General features: G+C 39.2%; 1 protein-coding gene across 9 annotated transcripts; it reads right to left on the reverse strand.

Moving 5' to 3' along the window:
• Positions 1-455: 455 nt before the first annotated feature.
• Positions 456-18,815, reverse strand: LOC126979723 (uncharacterized). Of its 9 annotated transcripts, none has more exons than XR_007732869.1 (10): positions 18,717-18,815; positions 13,194-13,348; positions 10,532-10,727; positions 9,551-9,702; positions 9,384-9,457; positions 9,180-9,303; positions 8,297-8,586; positions 7,004-7,165; positions 6,573-6,726; positions 456-644 (listed from the first exon to the last, which is right to left on the reverse strand). XR_007732869.1 is itself a non-coding variant. In XM_050829214.1 (10 exons), exons 1-10 carry the CDS (start codon positions 16,010-16,012, stop codon positions 597-599), a joined length of 1,710 nt encoding a protein of 569 aa, XP_050685171.1. In that variant the 5' UTR covers positions 16,013-16,159; the 3' UTR covers positions 456-596. The 9 variants fall into 9 exon arrangements, 6 of the variants coding, with proteins under 6 accessions (XP_050685171.1, XP_050685174.1, XP_050685175.1 ...); XR_007732867.1 differs by lacking the exon at positions 18,717-18,815 and adding an exon at positions 15,655-16,156; XR_007732868.1 differs by lacking the exon at positions 18,717-18,815 and adding an exon at positions 15,588-15,688.
• Positions 18,816-26,758: the final 7,943 nt, after the last annotated feature.

Here is a 26,758-nt window from a genome sequence, read left to right on the forward strand (position 1 = left end):
TTGCACACTCCTTAGCGGATTCCGACTTCCATGGCCACCGTCCTGCTGTCATGAGCCACCAACGCCTTTCATGGTGTCCCATGGGCGTTTTTTAGGCGCCTTAACACTACGTTTGGTTCATCCCACAGCGCCAGTTCTGCTTACCAAAATTGGCCCACTTGGCACCGTCATCAGATCTCCGGCTTCATCGTTCGAGTAAGCCGGAGTTCTCACCCATTTAATGTTTAAGAATAGGTTGAGGTCGTTTCGGCCCCAATGCCTCTAATCATTTGCTTTACCGGATGAGACTGTAACGAGTCGACGCCAGCTATTCTGAGGGAAACTTCGGCCGGAACCAGCAACTAGATGGTTCAATTAGTCTTGAGAACCTCCTCCTTTTTGAAGTTGGTTAAAACCTATATATTCAAGAAAAATTTGAAATAGTAATATAGAGAAGTAAGTAAAAAACAACAACAAAAAATATTAAATCGTTATATTTTGGAGCAACGTACTTTCTTTTTATCGGTGTGTGTAGAGTTATGTTCAACATGTAGAAATAAATATTTTTATACAATATTCTTATCAGTTATTTGTGTAAGTACATAATATATTTAAGTTTAATCTTTACTTAGGTGAAGGTCGACCGGTGTCATAGTCTTCCAGACCTGCAAAAAAACATAATTGTTACTAATCAAGCTGCGCGGTAAGAATCCCAATTTCAGAATCACAGCTCATCAGAGCGACTCAGCATCCGACATGTAACACGATCACTGCGAGGCATTGGCATCTTTCCTATTTCTTGAGAGTCAAAAAGAGGTTCGTAAAGTAACAAGTTCAAAAACACATGATGTGCCGGTCTAATCACAGACACTAAGATAAACTACAACGGAAATTTCAATTCTACTCTCAGAACAACTGTTGGTAGAAATACTGGGCCGACTTATACCCCTCCCTTAAAGTCCAGTAACGCGTCGTTGGCGTTGCGAATGCCTATTGGGGCAACCACTCCCCATCACGTGAGCCTCTTGCCCCCCTTATATAAAATAATCAGTTCGCCAGGCCTTCTTCCTTGCTTGCTAACAAAAGATCGCCCTCCAACTGATCAAATGTTAATCACGTTATCCCCGGCTTTAATTCAGAGGCACATATTCTGATCACCGTGGCACAAATGTTACCAGTCGCTCTCGACTTTTTTACGTCCAGGGAAAACAGAGTTCACCGAAGAGTTTACTATCTGATCTGCAAAGAGCTTTGATACCGCGGGATAGTCGGCGTTCTGGAGTCGAATTGGAGGCAAAAAGATACACTATTAGTGGGTTTTCTCTTTTGCCGTATGGGCCAGGGTGTCTTTCCACATGTGCAGCGGTGGCAATAAAGGCTGGTTGAAGTTAACTTAACCAAGAGCAGCTTTCGAGAAAGCCAGAACCAGTCCATGGTGCTAGTCGACTAACTTGAAAGCTGGTCGCCGAGTTTGGCTATATGCTTAGATTCGCAAGCATGATTTGCCCCTTAAACAATTTCCCAGTGAACCGCTGACTGTGCCACAATCTTCGGATAACAGACTGGTTGGCTTCAAGCAAGCTCACAACACGTAATATTACATCTTAGGTTAAATGACGTCTTGGCTTAATGCCTAACAAAGCAATCTTCATATATATAACAAAACAATCAGAATGAAATCAATTACGGAAAAATTGTTGACTTTTCATATACCTACGTGTTGAGTGCTTGAGTGAGCGATTCACAAAGACTGAACAGAACAGCAGCCTTCAACGAAGGTGAAAAATGTAAGGGGCATTTGCATCAACTTCAACAAATATTTCGTAGATGTAAATTTTCGTGTAGTTTGACGGCAGGGGGGGGGTGATGATGTCAGGCCTCGGCTGTTCTTATCATTTCTAGAAGATATACATCTAATAAATGCTGAGATAGAGCCAATAGCGTACGCACAGGTGTGGCACTGGGCTCCTGGCGCGCATCATCCAGTCCGATCATACACGTCCTCGCTGCCTTTAGTTCTGCCGGCGTACAGGCTAGGGGGCATCCATGTGAACATTCAGGTGGTTCGTCTACCCCGGGCAATGTTACAGTCCCTTATGAGTGTCACACATCTCCACCTACCTCAGGACTGTAATAGCGAAGTATGAAGGGCACAGGCGAATTGTTGGCGCCTTAAAACCGACTTTCTAGATAAGGGAGACAACCCTGACAGAAAAACCGGACTGTAGCCTTAACCCGCTACCCCAGACCGTAAACCTGCGGTCATGTTTTGCAGGAATGGGGGTCTAAGCTTCGCCACTGGGACCGCGTGGAAGGTAACCTCTCTAACTAATCCCCCAATCCTACAGTGAGGCACGCGCTAATAGGATAAATGACTGATGGGTTAACTCAGTCTTTAGCGACCAACCTCGATACACTGACGACGTGTCGTTGAACCAATGCCTTCTCTCAGGAATAGGCGTCACCTCGAGAGTGACTACTAAATTCGACGTTACTCGTGGGAATAAAAATCCTCACCTCACATACCTCACCCAAAACCAATCAAAAAACCCTCACTCAACAAATGTTCCATTCCGGACTATTTAATAGAACACGCTCAGCTTCTCTTAGCGATATGCCTAAATCTGTCAACCAATCAGAACTACAATCAAGAGACATACTGGTTATGACCCATGCACCCAGCAAGCACCTCCACCCTGGCAGCGGCTGCCAGGTACTAACAAGCGGAAAAGAACAAGCGATTCACCACCACACAGCACTCCCGTGCCAGTATCAAATAGGTTTTCTCCTCTAGCCTTAAATGAGAAGAACCCCACACCGAACCTAAAAACGAATAAGCCTCAGCCTATCGTTCTATATGGAATAGAAGACGTAAATGAATTGTCAAAACTTATAGAATCAGTATGTGATGCCAAACTATTTAAAATAAGAATAGCAAACAAAAATTTACTGCGAGTTCTTGTAGATTGCCCGGAAACCTACAAGGATGTGATATCGGCAATAAGGGCCAAAGGTTTGATGGGTCACACGTTGACGCCAAAAGAAAAGAAGGCATATCGCATAGTAATAAATTTCATTATACCACACCTCATAGTGAAATAATCGATGCGATAGAAGGTACTGGTAATAAAGTCCGTGGAGAAATAATTAACGCCCGATATGGTCCAGACAAAACTCCATCTTTTATATTTTTCGTCAATTTAGAACCAAATAATAACAACAAAGCAGTGAAAAATATAGAGTATATCCACCACCAGCGAGTAAAAATAGAAGATCCTCGAAAAGCCAAAACAATTGTTCAATGCCAGCGCTGCCAGCAATACGGTCACTCCAAAAGTAACTGCATGCGGCTGTATAGATGCGGGGAAGGACACAAGACCGCTGATTGTCCAAAAAAAGATCGCAAATCTCCAGCAAAGTGTGCTTTGTGCACATGCGACCATCCTGCAAACTATAAAGGCTGTCGGGTTTATTTGGAAATCGCCTCCAGAAAGGCAAACCAAAACAGAAAACTGCCTGTTCGGCCTTCTATGAACGACATGAACTTAACCAAACCAACTGAACCACAAGATTACCCCAACAAACCCTCGCTAGCACCTAATCCCACCCAACTCCACGGAGTCACGACAAGTGAAGCCACTCTGATATTGCAGCAAAAAGAGGCAGCCCTAATACTGACTGTGAAACTGAACCCAACCTTCAACAAAGTCGGATTGAACAAATCTTAATAAAACAATCTGAAAATATAGACCAACTCATTCAACAGATAGGTACTCTCCTAAACCTATTGACGTCCGTTGTCTCTAAACTACATTCGTAATCCCCTTACGTATAGCAACGTGGAACATCAATGGGCTGTCATCGAACATACTTGAACTTGAAGAAGTAATTAAAAATAATAATCTTGACATAGTTCTTATCTCCGAGACACATTCCTCAAAAAATAGTCTCTACCGAATGAAGGATTTCAACATCTACTTTACGCCTCATCCTGACATAGGCAAAGCTCATGCGGGCACAGCAATAGTGATAAGATCAAACCTTAAACATATCGTGCTGGAGGCATACTCTACCCAACATATTCAGGCTACTACCATAAGACTTGATGACTGAGCAGGTCCGATTACATTGTCCGCCGTTAACTGCCCACCTAAGCATAAACTCACCTATGAAATGTTTGAAGACTACTATTCTCACCTTGGAATCAAATTCATATCAGAAGGGGACTGGAACGCTAAGCATACATATTGGGGTTCTCGCAAGACTCTTCCTAGAGGCCGAGCGATTAAAAGCTTCTTGGATAGTCTCCACCTCACTCCAATATCCTCGGGAGAACCGACGAGCTGGCCAACAGATATTAACAAGACTCCAGATTTGTTGGACTTCTTTGTAACCAAGGGGATCAACCATCTTTATTCAACTGTAGAATCGAGCCTTGACGGTTCGTCTGATCATACACCGGTAATCCTCAACTTAAGTACTTCAGTCATTTATGCAGAGCCATCTGACTCCATATCTAATGGAAAAACTGATAGGCAGGGCTTTCATAATTTCTTGGACGAATATATCCAGTTAAATGTTCCTATGAAAACTCCGGAGGATATTGACAATACTTGCTTGTACCTCACAAACCTAATCCAAGTATCGGCGTGGAAAAACTCACCAGTTTCCACTTGCCTTCCAAAGATGTCACTACACTCAGCAGAAAGCCTTAGAGAGAAACAAAGACTACGAAGAATCTGGCATCAATCTGGCCATCCTGCAGATAAAACCGCCTTCAACCGAGCAGCAAAACAGATAAAGAAGCTATTGCAAGAACAGGCAAATTCTTCTTTCCGAAATACCCTCGAAAGATTGTCACCTCAGGGAAAGGGCGAAACGTCGCTTTGGAAAGCTGCTAAATCCTTTGCAAAGCCGCAACAACATCACGCTCCTCTCAAACAATCAAACTCATGGGCTCGAACGGACGCTGAGAAAGCAGAAGTATTTGCCAATTATCTTGAAAAAGTGTTCAAGGATGGTGGCGATGAATCTGAGATTGATAAAGTACTTAGACAAGATCTCCAGTTATGCCTGCCTATCCGACCCACATCTCCAAAGGAAATCGCGTATGAGATTAGACGACTGAATTCCAACAAGGCACCTGGATTTGATTTAATTACTCCCAAAATTCTTAAAAATCTTCCCAGAAAATGCATAACATTTCTTGCCTCACTCTTTAATGCCATTATCTGGCATTTTTTTCTCATAATCTGGAAAGTATCGGAAATTATTATGATTCACAAACCTGGAAAACCTCCTCATGAAGCTTCATCATTCCCACCAATAAGTTTAACTCCAGTGATATCAAAATTATGGGAAAAAATATTTTTAGTCCGCTTGAATGAACTCATTGTAAACTGCAACATTATTCCAAAGCACCAGTTCGTGTTTCGGACACAGCACTCGACAATCGAGCAAATGCGTCGGGTTTATTACGAGATCAGACGCTGCTTTGAAATGAAACTTTTCTGCTCTGCGGCATTTGTAGATGTTCACCAAGCATTTGACAGAGTCTGGCACAAAGGGCTATTGTGCAAAGTTAAAGACAAACTCCCACACTCTCTCTACCTCATCATCAAGTCCTACCTCGAAGACAGGTTTCCCCAAATGAAACGGAGAGATGTCAGATCTACGCTACGAAAAATTGAAGCCGGCGTTCTACAGGGTTCAGTACTTGATCCCGTCCAAAACTTGGCTCTGATGTTCTACCAGATTCTGAGAAAGTGAAATACCTAGGCTTTAACTTAGACAGAAGATTCACCTGGATTTCTCACATAAAGAAGAAACGGGATGAAATTAATCATAGGTTCCGAAACCTTCACTGGCTCATGGGTACAAACTCTGTCCTGTCTACTGACAATAAGCTTCTAATCTACAATGCTGTATTGAAGCCCATTTGGACCTACGGAATTCCACTGTGGGGCTCTGCCAGCAAAAGCAACATCATGCTCATTCAACGTGTGCAAAACAACATCCTGCGTATCATCACAAGTGGCCCATGGTTTTCCAGAAATGACGAGATCCATCAATATTTTGGCGTTTCCAGTGTTCAGTCGGAAATTGATAAATTCAAAAGGAAATATGCTGATCGCCTCTCGGTTCATCCAAATACCCTGGCTAATGATCTCCTAATCCGTCTCAGAGCGATGAAAAGGCTGAAAAGGAAGGATGTGTTATAGGAAGGCAGATGAGACACTGGTCTCTTCGTCTAAACGTCATACTCACCCAACTCATCCGCTTATAGTCTTGCGACTGATTGCAGATCCGACTTAGATAAAAAAAAAAGTTTGACGGCAGCTCTATGGCGAAGATCTATTATTAGAGCGTACTTAGTTCAGACTTTACTAACGTAAAAGAGAGTTTTGTTGAGCTTAGCGTAATCTTTGATTTCGTTTCTATAGACATTTGAGAGCTGAAACTGTACTGATCGTAAGCTAGGATGTCCCAATGCAAAAGTCAAGTTCGCGTTTTATCACACTCATCTAAGTTTAATGTAAGTTTAGTCTGAGCAAAGTCTATGTACGCTTTACAGATGTTAGCCTAAGACTCACATGTACGGCGTCAGCTGTGAGTGTGAGCAGCGAGCGGCGGGAGGTGAGCAGCGCGCCGAGCACGAGCGAGTGGTGCGAGAGGGGGCGCGACGCTGGGCAGCGTCCACCGAGCAGCGTCCACACGAAGACTGTACCCGAGCCGTCACCCGCGGGACTGAGCGGTCATAAATTTAAATCTTCTATAGCTATTCTTCCGATGCTCAAAGTCCATAAATGAAAATGAATGCACAGGAGCCTCCCACTAGTATATATAGATTCTACTTGTATAAACGCCATGTACTCGAATAAAAGCACCACCTTTTTTATTATTAATATCTATATTTTTGAACGGAATATCAGAACTTTATTAAATTCATGAATTTATGAATATCGAAATTCCTTTTATTACCAATAATTACAATAAAATACTATCTAGGTTAAAAAGCACAAACCAGACAATGTAATCCGCACCAACGTCGAGCTGCACACGGTAGAGGGGGGTGGATGTCGTGGGGGCAGGCATGGGGGGAGGTGGCAAGTGCAGCAGCCGTGTGAGGCTCGGCAGCGCCGCACAGTCAACGCCGGCTCGCGACGCCGCCCACACGCATCGACCGCTGCACAAAATGTTTTATTTTCATGGGGCATGCACACAGTCGCCACGAAGCTGGTAATGGGAAGCCCCTGACCAAAGGTGAATTCGACCTTTGTCGTCTAAGTGAACGTCAGTGCTTATTAAAGTGCCAAGAATGCCGATACAGGCTGCGGCGGTTAAGGGGGTTTTCTCAAATCGTGGATAAGGACAAAATGAGACTGTTTTGCAGTTACAGCACGAGCTTGTATCTTTATAAGGTTTCAACCTTATAAAGACACAAGCGACTACATATTTTTTCTTAGGCCATTTCGAGACTTTGTATAGTATGTACACTCTCAATTGCAGACACAAAATAATTCCAGGTTCCGTTGACGTTATCCGAAGAAGCATATCCCAGTTGTCGTCTGCATAGCGGTAATTGCCGCTAACTTTTATAATATCATTAATATGCAAAAGAAACAGAGTCGGATATGACTCACAGTCATGCAGCTCCGTGTTTACGATTTTTCTGTTGCCACCTTTGACAATACGAAAATATAATGTTATATGAAAATGTTGATTTTGAGAACATCTATTAAGTCTACCATGACGGCCAACTCAAAATTGTTTTAAAGATTAAAGTTTGTAGATTAAGCGCTCATTTCAGGTAGATTTACTGTTAAAATAAACAAACCCTAGTTGGCCAAGTAGCCACCTCATCTCGGTTATCCGAGCAACGGGCGCGGTGGCCTTCAATTAACCTGAAGTAGATGGTTCCGAAAGGTTCCTCGACGGTTACCCGTCAAACGTGGTGGAGGTAGCTTTACCGACACGGGGGCTATGGGGGGGGGAGCTCACTTAGTATCAGTGCCCCTCCATTGGTGTTGGAGTCGAAGTGGCTTGGCGCAAATGGGATGTAGATCTTGATAACCGAAAGGTTACTAAGTCCATGGGAAGGGTAATCATTTTGAATTAAAATAATCAAAGTTACATTTTACTACAACACTTGGTAAACGTCAAGATAATGGAGTGTAGACATGGGGACATTTTGTAAATCATCTAATAACAAAATTACTACCCGACTGAAAATAGTACTACCTACTATTTACATAAAATAATATGAAATAGTATTATTAATAGTTCACTAACATGTGTTTAAATAATCATAAATTACTTTGAATGCAGTCGCAGTCCAGTAACGGGCGCACCAAGCACGAGTGTGTGTGCGGGCGACTCGCACAGCGCTCGCACCGCGTGCTCTGGCGGCGGCTCGCTCAGCTCGACGGCGTCCACGCGCTCGCGGGCTCGGCGCGCCACTCGCTCGGCGAGCGGCTCGGCCACGTGCACCGGCGGCAGCGCCAGCTCGGGCGGCACGAGCCACGCGAGCAGCGCGCGAGCCTCACCGCGAGCGCCGCCCCGACTGCCTCCCGCCACTACCAGCACACGCTCGCTTACCTTGTCAATCTAAATATTATTATTAATTTATTTTGAAGCCACTTCCTAAAAGTCTAAGCTTCCAACCATTCGCCAGGGAAATATCCCAAACATGAGAAAAACGGGAAAAGTAGTCAGGTCACGAAATTTTAAGTAATTTTTGTTTTGTTGTTATTACTTTTTATTGTGATATTATTATTTTAGAATGGTAACCCTTCATATACGTATAACCTTTAAGTAGTTTGACAATCCGCTAGACAACCTGGGGTTCTCCGGAAGACCAGCGCTGATGATATCACCTGTGGGTATGATCAGTACAATGCTGAGGTGAATTCCAATTCTGCATGTTCATATAAATTAATAAAAAAGGCTACTTGTATACTTTAAGTTGTTGTTTGTATGTTGTATGTTTCTTCTTTCTTCTTCTCAAAAGAAACTCAGTGGTCTTATTTACTTTTTCTTCAATTAGTATAGTGTAAAACAAAATGAAAGAACACTATGAATTTTCAAGAAATCAATTTTGGAAAAAGTGGGGATTGTTATATTATTGATTTGATATATTATTATAACTTCGACCAATCACATTAGGAATAAACTGTTTTATAAAAGAATAACATACCTACCTGTGCTGTTAGTATAGTCCAGTAATAGTTAGCATTAGGCGTGTTGACATCTTCCAAATCTGCTTTACTGCGCTCATCTAGAAACGTTCTGGAGGATATTGGAGTATCTGCAATCAACATATGTCTACGCTATACTCGTACATCTAAGAGTCAACACTAGGTAAATACAGTACCGGAAACATTCTTGCTTCAAAAGTTACTCACGAGATATTGGCTCCCGCCTCATTGAATATTCTTAGTAGCGGCATCATCACACCAGCGTGCTCCGAGTGACTCTCCTGAAATGTTGTTGTTCTGTTACAAATTATGAACTGCAACTATGTAGATATAATATGAGTATTAACAAAAATGCATCTGGATAATATTCGAACCTGGGTAACTGAGTTCAGCCAAACGGTAGTGCAGGCCAGTCCGGGTGCCAGCAACTGCACGCGCAGAGTAAGGAAGGCAGAGTGGTCCCACCAGCAGGGCTCCGTGCCAAGAGAGCAGGTGCCGCGACACAACACCCGAATGTCATACTGATCTGAAATCACATTCTGATGAAGTTGCTATTAGTGGAACGCCCGTAGACTTTTGACCATCGCTAGTATATGTGCGTGAATTGTTGTTGAACTGAGGTTACATACTTTTTTTAATGGACTAGGAGGAAACGAACGTAATTGGTCACTTGATTGTAAGTGATAATCACCGCCCTTACTCTTTGCAATACAAGAAGAGTAACACGAGTACTGGGTTGGGTTGTACGCGATTTTATAGAAGTTACACTTATCGATCTGTAGACACCGCAAAAAAAATATTATGCCAATAGTTTCGTAGTTCATGAAAATTACAGTGTTGAAGAACACCACATATGCAGATAGTGAGGATGATATTTAGGTTTGTGACGTGAAGCAATGAATACTGCAGATATACAGCATATTATTGTTGGATAGCTGAAACATTGTAGGGCACACAGCCTTGCGGGACACCAGCGTAAACAGATTTTTAGTCGAAGCATTTACCGTCAATAACCACCTTGATGCTCCGATAAGTGCTTGTGTAGGACACATGATGCTAGCTTCGGCGTATGTGCTTTGTGGTACCCTCGATCGAAGGAATGTTCAGATTCACCACTAACACAATATATCCTTTCGACTTAACTGCTTCCGCCTATCTATGAGTGAGTTATACAATAAGATCACCAGCTGGACGACCATTGTCAACAAAACTGTAAAGTATCCAAACCCCAGTCTCTAGCCAAAAATTTCACTAGCTACGGCGCCCTTCAAACCGAAAAAGAAGTAGTGATTTCTATTTAGTCGGAATCTTATGCTAATAATACACGCACTGGTGGAAGCTGGAGGTACCTTCACCTGTGATGTGCAACAGCTGCACCTCGCACCGTTCGGCTAGCAGCAGTGAACCGCTCACCAGAAGTGTACGGCCCCTGCGCCCCGCGCTCTGCGGTCCCCAACACACTCGGCCCCCACCCCGCCACTCTCCACTTACTCGTAAGTTACAACGCTCCACCCAATCCTCGTCAGCCTGCTTACTTACATGCTCCCAGATCTGTAAGATTAGTTATATTTTTATTAATTACATCATGATGTGAGACATTTATAGAGAAGAAAAACAGATGCATACAGAACATGAGAATGCTCACAGAGAGTTCACGGTAGCCCATGTTATCTTGTAATACCAGAGATATTATATAGATACCGTGGTCCCATAACAGTAAATAATAACACGAGAGTGGGTCAGGGATTGGAAATAGTACTCCGCTTATAGGAACGAGTCTTTATTTGCGTTCACTTTTTCTGAACTTTCACTTCGCCGGTCTGCCGCTGTTCCTCTTGCGGGCGGCGGTAGCTTCAACGCGTCACACCGCACCGAACACTACGTCTATGTTTTTCTTCTTGGAACACTTTCACTTTTCACTACTTCTTCTATTCTTCTTCTTCTTCTTTACACTTTCGAGTCAGAACTAGAACTGCCGTAGACCACGCTTAGTACGGCTTATATACCCCCAGACCTGTTCTATTTTCAAAATGATTCTCCCATTCCATCTTTAAATTTAAATTGGACTAGAAAGTTCTTTTCACTATTTTTATCCTGCTCATACATTTTCCATCCCTTTTTTTCTGTTCGATTTGATCCTGAACTTACTAGAAATTTCCATTATCTTTACAAAACCCAAAAAATTCCATACACTGGTAGGTGTATCGAACCCGGGTCTACAGCGTCTAAAGTAAACACTTGTACGCTAAAGCTACGAGTATTGCTGATGGAGCTGTTGAAATTATCAATGTCTTGAAGTTTGGCAACTCTCGTCATGTACGTTGCTGCACGATGTGACGTTTGACAACTCTCGTCATATACGTCGAAGCGTTGCTACGCGACAGTAACAATGCATGTTGGAAATAACTTTTCAGAACTCAGCCTTGGGACACACTAGTATTCATGGGCTCGGGGACTGTGCAAAAAATATGAAGAGTGAATTGTTGAAAGCAGCTTCAAGAGAAGAATAGAATATAAATATATTTGTTTGCCATAGGTAGTGCAATAACATAATATTACATTCCAACAACAAGTGGTAAACGTCATGAAGCGGCATCAGTTCGTAAAAGGGCCTTGACAGGGAAAAAAAACTGATAATAATCTCTCAGCCCACCTTAAAAATAATAGAATAACAAAATCGTTAAGTACACTTAAAATTGTAATCAGTCAAGAACAAAGCGTTATTATTTTCTATCTAATATTCTAAGGTACATGTTTCTTAAATTTGCGCTCTGTAAGTCATAGTATACTGTCTGGTATTTTGTTGTAAAATTAAAAAATAGACCTACGAAGGAATCCTTAACTTCGCTAACGGGACGTACAGCTTTTTCTTTCTTCTTGGACTGAATAAAAAATAAAAAAATCTTATGTATTGCTTTTTCTAACTAACATTATATTAACGTACCTGTATTATGAGGGGTTAGGATGTTTTTGATGATCAACTTGGCGCAAATTAAAAAATTGCTCTAATTCCAAAAGAGTTTGGAGAACAAAATATAATGAACATCCACATTTCCCCACGATAACAAATCGGGACATACAATGCTATGAAAGTACGCAAAATAGACGAAATGAGCATTATTCACATCAGTCAACTGTTTGATATTTTTAACGGCAAAAGAATTAAATCTATTTGATAAATTGGTGGAATGTGAGCGCCCACTATGCCAAGAAATGGAATGGAAATGGTGGCAATGCCAAGAAAAATATTCAAATTTATAAATTCCAGAGGTGTGAAATTTAGCATTACCACTCTGTTTGTTGCTAACTTGGTTGTTGAAATTGAATATAATTAGATGACGTGTTGTCAGCGAATAAAATCATATAACATACACGGAAGATTGTTAATATGGAGCAAAAAGGGAAGCGGGCCTAGGATTAAGCCCTGTGGCACGCCTATCTCTACACCGGAGCCTTTTCATTGTGAAATGCAAATATCTTATTTTTACGACTAGAGACTCGCATGTAGAAATTTAAGTAACTTATTTAAATGACTTATCATTAATTATTAAGTCTTTCCGCAAATACATAAAACTTAAGCTAATAGTTCAGTAAAAGTTTATTAAAAACCACGCAATCAAAAGCATTCGAAAGATCACAGAAAATAGCTTTGTCATCTGGTTAGGTTGAGGGTCCTCCCATGAGTTAAACACATGTTTCACAAGTGGTCTTCCCACATCTATGGTTCATTTTCCGTTGTGTAGTAGATTATTGACCATTAAATGTGGAAGAATTTAAGTATTAGTTTATTCAAACATTCTACTAAACGCGGGTAAAATTTCTAAACGCCGATAATTGTTATTATTATCAGTGGTCACTGGCTTTTTTAATAAATTTATTGTAATTCTACTCAGTTTCATCAGGTTGGGGAAGACACCCTCATCAACACGAATATTAAATATGTTAGCTTAATGGATGTTGAAACAGCGAATGTATGAAAGGTTAATTTTGTTGAATAAATCTAAAAGGAAGCCTTACACGGAGTTGGCCATCTTCAGAAAGCACAGCCAGGTGGTAACCAGGTGGGTCCAGTGCAGCATGCACCAGTGGCGCACTCTCCGCGCTCCCCAGCCGCCCCCTCTGCCGCCATTCCGCCAGACACAGCAGGCCTTCCACCTTCCAGCTCCACTCCACTGCACAGAAAGTGATAGATTGCGTAAGTAAGGCGCTGTCAGATCATTGTGTCACAAACGTTTTGAGAACTTAGGTATATCGCTGAACCTTAAAACTATTATCGATCAGCTAAATAATTTTTAATCAGCAACTGCCTGCCTGCCTATATTATTCGATAACACTTTCTTTTAATCTCACTGATGTCTACATTTTTTATGTACCTAGAATTTATTTCTAGCAGATATTTGGATTTTCGTTACTTTAACATCTGAAATTTTATTACTGTTCCTGTACCATAAGCTACTGTGGCCTGAGTTCTCTGCCCAGCCTGTAGTTTAGCATGTGTATCTACTGAATTACATGTTACTAAAGAACTAGTAAACCGAAGGAACCAAAGGAGCATAACAAATTTAGTTGGATTCTATCTTGTCATATTTAACCCCAACAATATGGATTCCCTAGAGGCCACATTGTTGACACTTATTTGCTCTCTTAAACGGATTATATTCTTACTCCTCTGGAAGCTGGTTGTCAGTTGAATGCTATGTGTACCGACTTCGCAAAAGTACTTGATAAGCCATGAGACGCTTATAAACAAGCTATAATCATCATTATCTTTGGCAGTACTTAGTACTCATCAGTATGGAGTTCTGTGTTTCTTCTGTTCTTCCCTCTAACCCTGTGTCCCACACCAGATGGTGACCTTGCCATACGACTGGAAATCGGCGGCGTTTGAATCCGGCACGATAGCAGACTGACTGACAATTTGATTACGACAGCCTGAACTAATGGCAGATTAACCAAATCAAGACAATGGGTGGCTCTTCAACAAAAGAAAAAGGTAATTATCGCACAAGCACCACCAGGGAGGAGCTCCAACGACGCATCAGTCACTCAGCAACAGCTTGCAGCAATTAGTGCAATCGTGTGGTTTATTGCAGCGTGTTTTTTGGTTGGAATAGGGGTCATCCTGGCAGGGTGGACATGCGATGTTGGTGGTTCGGGTATTGCATAGTAAATCTGACTGCGATTATCAGCCCCTTTATTATATTATGCAACTGCTTATACATATACTAGTTGGAGATATGAGCGTGTGCATAATATGAGTATAAAGGTTATAGAAATTCTGCAAGTATTCGGTAGATATGGCGATCTACATCGATGTTGTTGAGTATTTATGTAGTCAAGCCGTGTCTCTAAAAACTTACAGCTCAAATTTTGCTGTCTTCCGTCACACCTGGGTCCTTTTTCAATTGCGGTCTATATAAATGACACCTTTTTCAGCAATACGGGTTATCGTTTTTATTCTGACGACACTAAGTTTTATAGAATTATGACCGCCTTCGCCAAATCGATTTAGAATACTTTGAAAGGAATTGTCTTGGAAAACAATTATTTTTGAATCGGTTTGTTGTATAAAATATTTAAAATGGAAGTGGTTTAAAATCATTTCTAGAAAATAAAACATAGAAATTATAAATTATTATACGGAACTATTCAAACACGGCACTAAAAATTCATTCACGGCGAATCCAAGAATGCAAAATTATGCTATCATAAGAAACAAATGAAAGAGGTAAGTAAAATTCAAATGACATAATAGGTAAGTAGTACACATAAGGCCAGTACTAAATTAGAAACTATTTTTATGCTAATCTAGCTTTTTTTGCGTTCCTCTGAATATGTCAACGAGAGTAGGTTGTTAAGATTTTGTAAGTTATCGATTTTAAGATTTTTCCGCCTTTTTATGTGTTAAATAATTGGCATCTATAATGTCTATTATCAGAATTGAGAGAATTCCCAATTTTGCCATGTATAGGTATATTATACGCTAGTGAAAGGGTTATTTAATAGAGAACTTGTAAATTTAGCAGTATGACGTATACTGACAATAAAACGTTGTAGAAGCGTAATTATTGTTCTTTCTATACAAATATCTATCTGATAGCTGTCGGCGCCCTTCAATGCGTTCGTAATCAGCAGTTGTCAATGAAGTGTCGTAGCCGTTGTCAAGTAATGGCAGAAGCTCCAATAAGTCTTGTAGAAAATAATAGTAATAATTTTAACACAGTTTTATACAAATTTTCTTTCCCCAAATTAGGCATAGCCTGTAACTATGGGTGCAAACAAAACTATATTTAATATAATACACTTACTTAAACATACAGAAATACAAATAAAAAAACCATGACTCGGAAACAATCATTCATAGTCATGATGGCACCTACCGGGATCCGAACCCAGGACCTCGAATATTACCTGTGCGTAATAAACAGTTCCGTTGTTTTCATATAGATACCGGGCATTAGATATTCGAGAATAGTACCGTGGTCGAGGGATAGAGCGCGCGCATCCGCTAGCGTTCGCAGAGCGACGGGTGTTACGCGCGGTGCCACCAGGCGGCGCCACAGCGCAGAGTCGAGCGCGGCGCGGCGCCAATCGCGGCATACCGCCCCGAACCTCAGCACCGCTCGCCCCGCCTCCCCTGCCACCCCCTCGTCACCATCGAGGCCCTCAGCGCTCATCCGCTCCAAAACGCACTGCAGCACCACGCCGCATTCCGCTCGCCCCTGCCACGGAGATAGCGCACACTGCATGGCACACATCGTCCAAACTCCGACTTCGCTCACTATGGTAGCCGTCCAGCAAGATAATCGTCTGTCACTTCCTATCGTCAGTTGCATGCATCTTACGGTATAAATAATCTATCTACTGAGTTAAAAAAGCGTCAAACGCAAAGAGCGCGGCGTGCCGACGCAACTGTTAGCCGAGACTATTCTGTAGCTTTCACCGTACTTCCGCAGTTCGCTCCTGATCTATTCTGAGCGACTCGCCCGAGCTCCGGTATCTGGCCCCAGAAATGAATTGTACTGTCGTACGGATAATACATTTTATTATTTTAATATTTTTACTAGAGTTATTGAAAGCTGATGATCAAATCATACCCAAGCTATCAAGTTTTCATAATAGATATTATATTGATTCTCAACAGTTAGTCACTTGGTTTCATATTATAAATAGCTCTTACCGTTCTCTACTGAAACAAAAATAAACTGTTGGAGATTGCAAAATCTTGCAGTTTCAATATGAGTTAGCAAACACCTACCGGATAAAATATACAAATGCCCCGTAGAAGCTTGGCATTAAACGTGAATCTTACAGACATTCTTTTTTGAACTTTATGAAGTAAGTTATTTACTTTATACTAACTTATAACTTTAGAAAAATCATTTTCATTTATATTGCTATTTTTGAGCACTGGTTTATTTTATACATGAGTGAGAGAAAATGCAACCAATGTATATTGAAAATATTAGTGACGTAAGGTATGGTATTCACTGTCTTTTTTTACAACCAACAATCATTGAATATCTGGTCAGGAGTGTGTAGGTTTTTTTTATGAAAATAAGGTACGAGACGAGCAGGATGTTCATCTGATGATAATTGATACGCCCTACCCATTACAATGCAGTGCCGCTCAGGATTCTTGAAAAAACCAAAAATTCTGAGTGGCAATACAGTTGCGCTCGTCACCTTGAGACATAAGATGTTTAGTCTCATTTGCCCAGTAATTTCACTAGCTACGGCGCCCTCCAGACCGAAACGCAGTAATGTTTCCTCATTACTACTTCACGGCAGAAATAGATGCCGTTATGGTACCCATAATAAAATATATAACCTATAAAGGAATATAGATAGTAGTTTGATGAGAGATTGATTAAGTTTTAATTAGGGGATCCATCACAAAGTAACAGAAATCCTCAATTCTTAGGGGCGGTACCCGGCCGAATTTTTTACATGCTATTCGGATATTTGTGTATAATATGCACAAAAAAGTAAAAAAATAATTGAGTTTTCTTCTACAAATTAATAATCTTATCTTAAAGTTATTGTTAGGGTTCTCCTAAGTAAAATGAAATGATAAATATTAGACTCCCTGAAAGTCAATCATATTATTACGACAATATTATGATGTAGTTACAATTGTTAATATTTTTGGAGTCGGTGTCAGCCAAGGTAGGTTTATATAGTTATAGGTGAGATGTGCTTGAGTCGCACTTGTGCGATGTGACGAGGCGAGAGGTGAAAGCGGGAAATTTATTCACTCACATGCATTAATTTTATCTGCACCTTCAATAAGGCGTTTGTTTATATATTTTGTTATTATTTGTGTCGCATCAAAGTGGACTGATGAAATTATTGCATGTTTATTTGGTTCCCATAAATCTGTTCGTCTTGCTGCTCCTATACATTGTTTTTTAGTATTTGATCTATAATCTAATGGAAACCTGAAATAGATTACTTTGTTTATTATTTTACTACACATTGTACAACATCCTTACATGACGTTCCTTATTTTATTATCAATTACAGGAAAACGTAAGAATGTCCTTCTAATTTCCTTACTTCATACAATTAATATACCGTTGTAAATTATTTATACAAATAAAAAATACCTGCTGTATGTTATTTTAATATAATTAGGTTTAAAATAAATTATTACCCTACAACTTCGGTAAAATTATATCTGTATTATAGGCAACATTATAGTTCAGTCACTGTTTTACGTTATGTTTATTTTGATTACGACTAATTTACTGAAAATAGAAATGTACTATTGCTTAATAATCAACCAGCACAAAAAGCCCGGCCACATTAAAGAAAATTTGGCTATACCTTCTCTTAGATTCAAAAATATTTACTGTGTTCCGAAGTTCAATCTTGTCATGTGTCGAAATCATGCTAGCTATAGGACCTTCAATATATAACCAAGTAAATAATAAAATAAAAATTGCGGACCTCTCTTCTTACAAAGTAAGATCTACAGTACGAGAGTGGCTTTTACAATTCAGCTATGATGAAACCGAGAAAATTATGAACTCAAAATTAATATAACTTTATATACATATATTTAATTATGAATATTTGTTTATAACTTTGCTTTATCTATTATTATTTAATTTTATACAGTTCTTATTATAAGATATATATGATTTAAAGTTAGATAAATATTGTTTAAGTGTCAGTCTTAGTTCTATTTCATTAATTATTAACATTAAATAAAATTACATAGCAGACGGTAATCACTGGTTGGCTCTGCACAGGGTTTCCTAGTGAGCCATCCAGAGGAATTTAATTTAAAGGTGCCTCTTTGTTTCTGTTTTTGAGATTGAGACTGTAAATTTATATTAGGCATGTAGAACAATGTATTTAATTATAATATATATAAATAATAAATAATAAAATAAGAAATAAAATAAACTATGGATATATACTGTGGATCAAAAATCAATACTTCTGGCAAGAATACCTATTTCATACATAATTAATTTGATGCGAGCTTGTTACAAATTATATTGAAAGCGTTAGGTGAAAAGCAATACTTACGGCTTTGACAACTAGACACACAACACCCAAACATGGCCATAAACTTTTATAAGTTGAAAAGTATCTCACACCAAATATTATGTTTCAAATCAATAAAATCACAAAAATACTATTCGCAAGCTCGATGACATGACATCTTTGTTTATTTGCCTCAAAGTTGACATTGGGCCAAATAAATAAATGGGTTACGCGATATAGATACAAGATTAATAGCTTTGTCCCGTTCTATCTCAGCCTTAGTTGTATATCACTTGTATTTCCAATTTGTAATGAAGTTAGCGACGCTACCTCTGTAGCGTTAATATTCTGAGATTGAAAACGAAACTTCTTGAAAATTCGAAGCCTTGTAACGTAAAGTTGATGAAATTGCGGAATACATATTCAACTACCTTTATTGTCATTTAAGTCCGATGGAATTAGGTATATCGAAATATGTTTGATGTTTGAGTATTTTCACTGAACCATAGAGAACCAGTGACAATGTATTCGCAGCATTATGTGAAGCAGATGAGAATTTGTCGCAGACGACAAGATCTCATTTTTATAAGTGACATATTGTCAAGATCAAGGTTCCACACTCGCATCGAGAACTCGCTTGAATTAACAGCGGTCTTGCCGAGAACAGATATTTTTCCTCAGGTACCCGACGTTCTCGCTTAGACTATTCGTCACTATCTTAGGAGGGTATGACATATTCGATCAGTTTTTAAAAAGTGTTTACTCCAACAGTCTACAATGATCCGTATTTATAAGAGCGTTGGTCATGAGCTATAGTTGATTCTTTTAATATAAGAGGGGTCAAATAGACATGAGGCTCACGTGACGGAATGTGGTGAGGCAACCATCCATGGACAATCCAGAATCCACCACAACGGCGCCTATTTCTGCCGTAAAGTTTCGTTTCCGTTTCGATCTGAAGCTCGCCGTAGCTAGTTAAATTATTTGGCAAATGAGACTTAACATCTTATGTCTCAAGGTGACGAGCGCAACTGTAGTGCCGCTCAGAATTTTTGTGTTTTTCAAGAATCCTGAGCGGCACTGCATTGTAATGGGTAGGACGTATCAATTACCATCAGCTGAACGTCCTGCTCTTCCCGTCACGAATTTTCAAAAAAAAAAATCGTTCCCGGCTTGTAAGTCTGGAGTATGCTCTAAGCTTCCCTAAATCTCTTAGTCGCTTCGTTCGTTCGTTTCGGAAAAACTGCTGCCGGTAATTCATGCACTGACGCGTATTTCAAGTAACTGCCCTTCGAGCTTGCAATGTCGAGACTGAAAATTCGTGAGTTTTTGTACTAGATTTTCTGATAAGCTTTGCCCGTGGGAGCTTAGCTTGCTTGTGAACCAGTAACGATAACCAGTGAAGTGATTGTCTTACAACATTTGTTTACATATTATGTTCCCTCTAGTGATTCAATTTCAATTTCAACTGACTTTAGTGTAAAGGTGGCTAAAATGCGTTATTTGAAGAATTTTCCTTTTATAATAATTTTGTGTTGTTTTTCTAAGGGGCTCTAAATACTACACAACAGAACCTACCACTTGGAACAAAACTATTTAAGTCTGGATGCCAATACAAAATATAACGATTCCTTCCCATGTATCAAGATGACTCTTCAAATAAGTTGAAAAAATATTTTTTTTTGGGAAGTTCTTGATTTGTTGGTTGTTATAATTAAATCATATTGATGCGTCAAAGATTTGCTATAGGATATTGCGAAGACGAATCCTCGCTTCGGCACCGCTGTGTGCGTGCGTACGGCGAGCTATTTCACCGCATGGAGTGGAGTGTGCGGCTTTGGCGACTACGGCTGGTGGGCGGAAGGAGTGCGGGGGGCTGCAAGCTCCGTGCTGCGAGCGCGGGTGCCACCACTGTCAAGAGCGCGGGCCCTCGAGCTCGGCGGGGTCTTGATAGGTAACCCTGACACCATCACACAGTAGGACCCGAGGGGAGAGTGGGGGACTGGGCCAGCTCAGTGCCGCGGCTATGACGAGTGCGTGCCCTCGAGCTCGGTGGGTACTTGAGAGGTAACCCTTACACTAACACACACTAGCAGCCGAGGGCAGATTGGGGTCTGGGCCCACTCAGTGCCGCGACTATAACAAGTGCGCGCCCTCGAGCTCGGCGGGAACTTGATAGGTAACTCTGACACCATCACACGCTAGGAGCCGAGTGGACAGTGGAGAGATGCTTCAGCTCCGTTCTGCGAGCGCAGTTGCTGCCACTGTCATGCGCTTGCCCTCTAGCTCGGGGACTTGATCAATAACTATTGAACACTGGAACCGGAGTTATGTTGATGGGTAGCTTTGACACCATCACACGGCTCCGAAGCCGAAAGGAGAGTGGGGGGATGCGCAAGCTCCGTGCTGCGAGCGCAGGTGCCGCCAATGTCATGAGCACGTACCATTGAGCTCGGAGCTCCCAGAGGGGACTTGTTCATTAACCATAGAACACTGGTACCCGAGTTATGCTTGTTTCTTTCCATTCCAGGCTAACATGTCCTAAATAAGTGTTTAACATTATCAGTAAGCTATCATACATTCATAATCATAACATGATTAAACCAACTAACACTAAACTAACGAAAACTAACAGGATGAACGGAATTCCTTTACCGTTTTATTCATACTTCATACCTAAGTTGTAGTTGCCTTTTAAGATTTTATTATGGCTCCAAATTTTTTTCCAACCTAGATATTATGTATATTCGTTGGTTTATGTCCTCTTCACTACTAATTTTGTTGAAAGATATTAATTTGCCTGGGTATACATTAAATTGTTTTACTAAGTCCAGTGTTTATGATCTAGTGTTTATTGGTACTGATCAAATCAAATCAAATCAAAATCAGTTTATTCAAGTAGGTCACATAATGACACTAATGAATGTCAAAAAAAAAAAAAATTTTTTTCTTATTGAATCTACCGCTACTTCGTAAAGGGTTGAGCTAATGAGAAGAAGTAGCAAGAAACTCATTGCCACTCTTTTATATCAAGATTTACAGATCATTTCAATTACAATATAATATGTAAAATGTAAAATGATGCAACAAACACACTCAAACGTCAAATAGTCAATGTCTTACACGTATTACAGTTATTGAGTAAAGTAGCTGCATCATCCACATACACCATAAATCAATAAAGGTTTTCTGTGAGCATTTTATAAGCGATTATAAATAAATAAACATATCCATACATACACATATATATACACAATAACTTTAAAGAATCTGAAACCGAGTCCCCGGCAACAGGATCATCCCGCCACCACTCGGCCATTTGTCAGGTTTTTGATTTATTAAAATTCATTTCCAAGCCTACTGTGGCACTTGTTTTATGTGTCCTAGATTTTATATAAAACTAAAAACAACAATTACCTATAGATGAATACAATTCAACTCCACAGTCGCATCCAGAAGTCTTCTGATTTCTGAACCTAGGAACTGACGTATTATATATCCTGACGGACATCATTTTACAGAAAACAAATGCGATACAAACTAGAATGTTGACCGTAATTTGTGCGTGTTGCAAGTATCCGAGTAGATCCTCTTGAAGTATGGTGAGAGGTGTTCAGATATGTAGAGATAGCGGATACAGGGCCCTTGTCGACTTAGTCTTATTATATGATTCATTTTTATTGCTAGTTACTGCAGCAATAACTTTATCAAGATGCTTTATACTGCATAGTTTCGGAACTATAGAGCGGCGGGTACTATTTAGGTTCAGCTTTCTGACTCGAGAGATTCCAATGATGTGATTTTCTAGCAATAAGAAACAACTTTTTAAACTATAAATAAAAAATGTAAATAATATCTGATTTCCAACAATTCAAGAAATTAGCTATTGTAAACTTGGAACTAAGCAATTGTAAAGTAAACTTGTATTTCAGGTGAAGCGGCAATATTTGCTCTAGGTTCTCTGATCACCGTATATGAAGTTAACCGACAAGCAGAAATCAAAGAAGCACATGTAAAGTAATTCGTATCATAATTTAATTAATATTAATTGCCTAGAAAAAAATCTGTTTTCACCGTGGGGCTAGAGGGTAGATAACCTTAGAGCCAGAGATTGTATGTAAATATCTGATTTGCAAGCTTATTAGTTATTATACTACACATATAGTTCCGCCAAATAAAATTTCAATGGTGATGTATCTGCGCATATTATCTTATATACCTTATCAATTAAGAAATTAATTTCTTATTTTAATACTTAGCGTCTCCCCTCCACAACTGTTAGAGTAATATGTAAAGAAGGAGCTACCTTGTCGCTACTAGGTTCGAGTGAGGTCAGTCAGACACTGTAAAATGAAGTTTAAAGAAGAGAGGGATAAGAAAACGAAGTCGGTATCATTTTTTAAATCAGAGATTGTCGCTGCGGAAATGTATCATTTCAAAAATGTGGGTATTGCTTCCAAGATTTAGAGAACTAATTTGGGAATATTTTGAAATTCAAGATGGCCGCCGTGCAAAATTATAGTTTAAATAACATACTATCAAACATTTTCCTTAGTATGTTTCATTTACTATCGGTACTAGGGACTCGTTAAACGTTTAACATGTTGCGTCTTCTGGTTGAAACCATGTCCTAAAGGCTTCAATTGGTGCAGCTGAGGATACATTTTCAAAAACAGCATAGTTCTCTATGAGAATGATGTAAAATAACATGTTTTTGAAATAAATTATTTAAAACAAACATTCATAATATCAACTTAGTTCGGTTAAATGAGACATTGCTGCTAATTTAAAACGTGGGCTAAGTGAGGCATACCAATTAACTTAAAACATTACAGCAGTAGATATCATTCAGTGTCTCTTTAAGGACTTTGTTCCTTGACTTCGGTTTAGTCTTCTTTATTGTCAATTTTTGTTTTTGTGAAACTGTCAGAAGATCCTAATGTTCTTCTTCCCCTTATCAAGTTGAGGGACCCAATCCAGGTAGGTTTCCTGGCAATTTTGGTATTCTAGGGAACTATTATTGACGCTTGATTTTTGAAGCCACACTTGTACAGTCTTTTTTTGCATCAGAAGGAAATTATTTTCAGGATTGGCCAGGTAGCTGCACCTCTAACTCTAACTAACTGTGTACTGGGACTAGACAATAGTCCCCATACATCTGAGGAGGCAGGTAATTACCCAGCCACTTTGAAATTTGTGAAATTTAACAGTGTATTACTGCTGTCTCGGTGGGAGCAAGACTCGAGATATCAGGCTTTATGGTCGCCACCAATTTCAAGAAGGACACGTGACAACCCTTTGGCTAGCATTTAGTTTTTCAACGATGCGTAGAAGAGTTATCATGTCAAAAAATCAAAAATGTGAAGCAAGTTTTTTTTTTCAAATTTACAGACTTTCAAGAACGGATGTCTCGAAAAATATACAAGATATAAAAAACTTGTAGCAAATTTGATCAGATTTCATTTCTTCCTTCTTCTTTCTTTCATCCCTCGACTGAAGAACTACCTAAGAACAATATCGGTATCTAGTTTCAGCGCAGCGGAGACCAATCCTTAATCTAAGTATAATTAATATAAAATATAAGAAATAAAAATGTTCTAACATTGTACGCTATAAAACCTCAATTTTTACCATTAACCCTTGACATCAGCCTACATTTTTATCTACCACTTGTAATCAGCAGTTAAGGTAAGAAAGCAATATATAAAAAAAGATGTGGTGTCGTGGGACACCAGGTAGAAAAAAATCGTGTTCAATTTACCTACATATAGGTTTTCTTGATTTTTCTCTTAAATTTTGCAGATTAGTTTTTATTTAAGTACAGGAAAGTATTTCGGAAATTCAGTATTTTAGGAAATAAAAAATTACGTAAATTAAAAAAAATCGTAATCCAAATTATCAATTAAAATAACAAAATATGTCTCTTTATTTTTGTTTGACAACATAAAATTACATAGAAATAGAAATAATTACAAAATATACACTACTCGCTTGTGTATACGACTGTCGCGCATGCGCACGTCTCATTTAACGGTTTTATAAAAAAACTTGCCAACTTACTCTTATAATATGATTTATTTTTATGTATTATTTTTATTGCTAGTTACTTCAGCAATAACTTTATCAAGATGCTTTATACTGCTTAGTTTCGGAACTATAGAGCGGCGGGTACTATTTAGGTTCAGCTTTCTGATTCGAGAGATTCCAATGATGTGATTTTCTAGCAATAAGAAACAACTTTTTAAACTATAAATAAAAAATGTAAATAATATCTGATTTCCAACAATTCAAGAAATTAGCTATTGTAAACTTGGAACTAAGCAATTGTAAAGTAAACTTGTATTTCAGGTGAAGCGGCAATATTTGCTCTAGGTTCTCTGATCACCGTATATGAAGTTAACCGACAAGCAGAAATCAAAGAAGCACATGTAAAGTAATTCGTATCATAATTTAATTAATATTAATTGCCTAGAAAAAAATCTGTTTTCACCGTGGGGCTAGAGGGTAGATAACCTTAGAGCCAGAGATTGTATGTAAATATCTGATTTGCAAGCTTATTAGTTATTATACTACACATATAGTTCCGCCAAATAAAATTTCAATGGTGATGTATCTGCGCATATTATCTTATATACCTTATCAATTAAGAAATTAATTTCTTATTTTAATACTTAGCGTCTCCCCTCCACAACTGTTAGAGTAATATGTAAAGAAGGAGCTACCTTGTCGCTACTAGGTTCGAGTGAGGTCAGTCAGACTCTGTAAAATGAAGTTTAAAGAAGAGAGGGATAAGAAAACGAAGTCGGTATCATTTTTTAAATACGAGATTGTCGCCGCGGAAATGTATCATTTCAAAAATGTGGGTATTGCTTCCAAGATTTAGAGAACTAATTTGGGAATATTTTGAAATTCAAGATGGCCGCCGTGCAAAATTATAGTTTAAATAACATACTATCAAACATTTTCCTTAGTATGTTTCATTTACTATCGGTACTAGGGACTCGTTAAACGTTTAACATGTTTTGTCTTCTGGTTGAAACCATGTCCTAAAGGCTTCAATTGGTGCAGCTGAGGATACATTTTCAAAAACAGCATAGTTCTCTATGAGAATGATGTAAAATAACATGTTTTTGAAATAAATTATTTAAAACAAACATTCATAATATCAACTTAGTTCGGTTAAATGAGACATTGCTGCTAATTTAAAACGTGGGCTAAGTGAGGCATACCAATAAACTTAAAACATTACAGCAGTAGATATCATTCAGTGTCTCTTTAAGGACTTTGTTCCTTGACTTCGGCTTAGTCTTCTTTATTGTCAATTTTTTTTATGTGAAACTGTCAGAATATCCACTTGTACAGTTTTTCTTGCATCAGAAGGAAATTATTTTCAGGATTGGCCTGGTAGCTGCACCTCTAACTCTAACTAACTGTGTACTGGGACTAGACAGTTGTTCTCAATTGTCTCCATACATCTGAGGAGGCAGGTAATTACCCAGCCACATTTGAAATTTGTGAAATTTAACAGTGTATTACTGCTGTCTCGGTGGGAGCAAGACTCGAGATATCAGGCTTTATGGTTGCCACCAATTTCAAGAAGGACATGTGACAACCCTTTGGCTAGCATTTAGTTTTTCAACGATGCGTAGAAGAGTTATCATGTCAAAAAATCAAAAATGTGAAGCAAGTTTTTTTTTTCAAATTTACAGACTTTCAAGAACGGATGTCTCGAAAAATATACAAGATATAAAAAACTTGACGGAGTAAAACTTGTAGCAAATTTGATCAGATTTCATTTCTTCCCTCTTCTTTCTTTCATCCCTCGACTGAAGAACTACCTAAGAACAATATCGGTATCTAGTTTCAGCGCAGCGGAGACCAATCCTTAATCTAAGTATAATTAACATAAAATATAAGAAATAAAAATGTTCTAACATTGTGCGCTATAAAACCTCAATTTTTACCATTAACCCTTGACATCAGCCTACATCTACCCCTTGTAACCAGCAGTTAAGGTAAGAAAGCAATATATAAAAAAAGATGTGGTGTCGTGGGACACCAGGTAGAAAAAAAAAATCGTGTTC

This window comes from Leptidea sinapis, chromosome 4, assembly GCF_905404315.1.
Source record: "Leptidea sinapis chromosome 4, ilLepSina1.1, whole genome shotgun sequence".
Lineage (NCBI taxonomy): Eukaryota > Metazoa > Arthropoda > Insecta > Lepidoptera > Pieridae > Leptidea > Leptidea sinapis.

Coding starts and splice junctions, on each gene's coding strand:
- LOC126979723 (XM_050829214.1), bottom strand. CDS start 16,012: ATGCAACTGACGATAGGAAGTGACAGACGATTATCTTGCTGGACGGCT. Junction 6,727..7,003: donor GGTGCGGATTACATTGTCTG/GTTTGTGCTTTT, acceptor ATGACCGCTCAG/TCCCGCGGGTGACGGCTCGG. Junction 645..6,572: donor TCACAGCTGACGCCGTACAT/GTGAGTCTTAGG, acceptor GTTTTTTTGCAG/GTCTGGAAGACTATGACACC.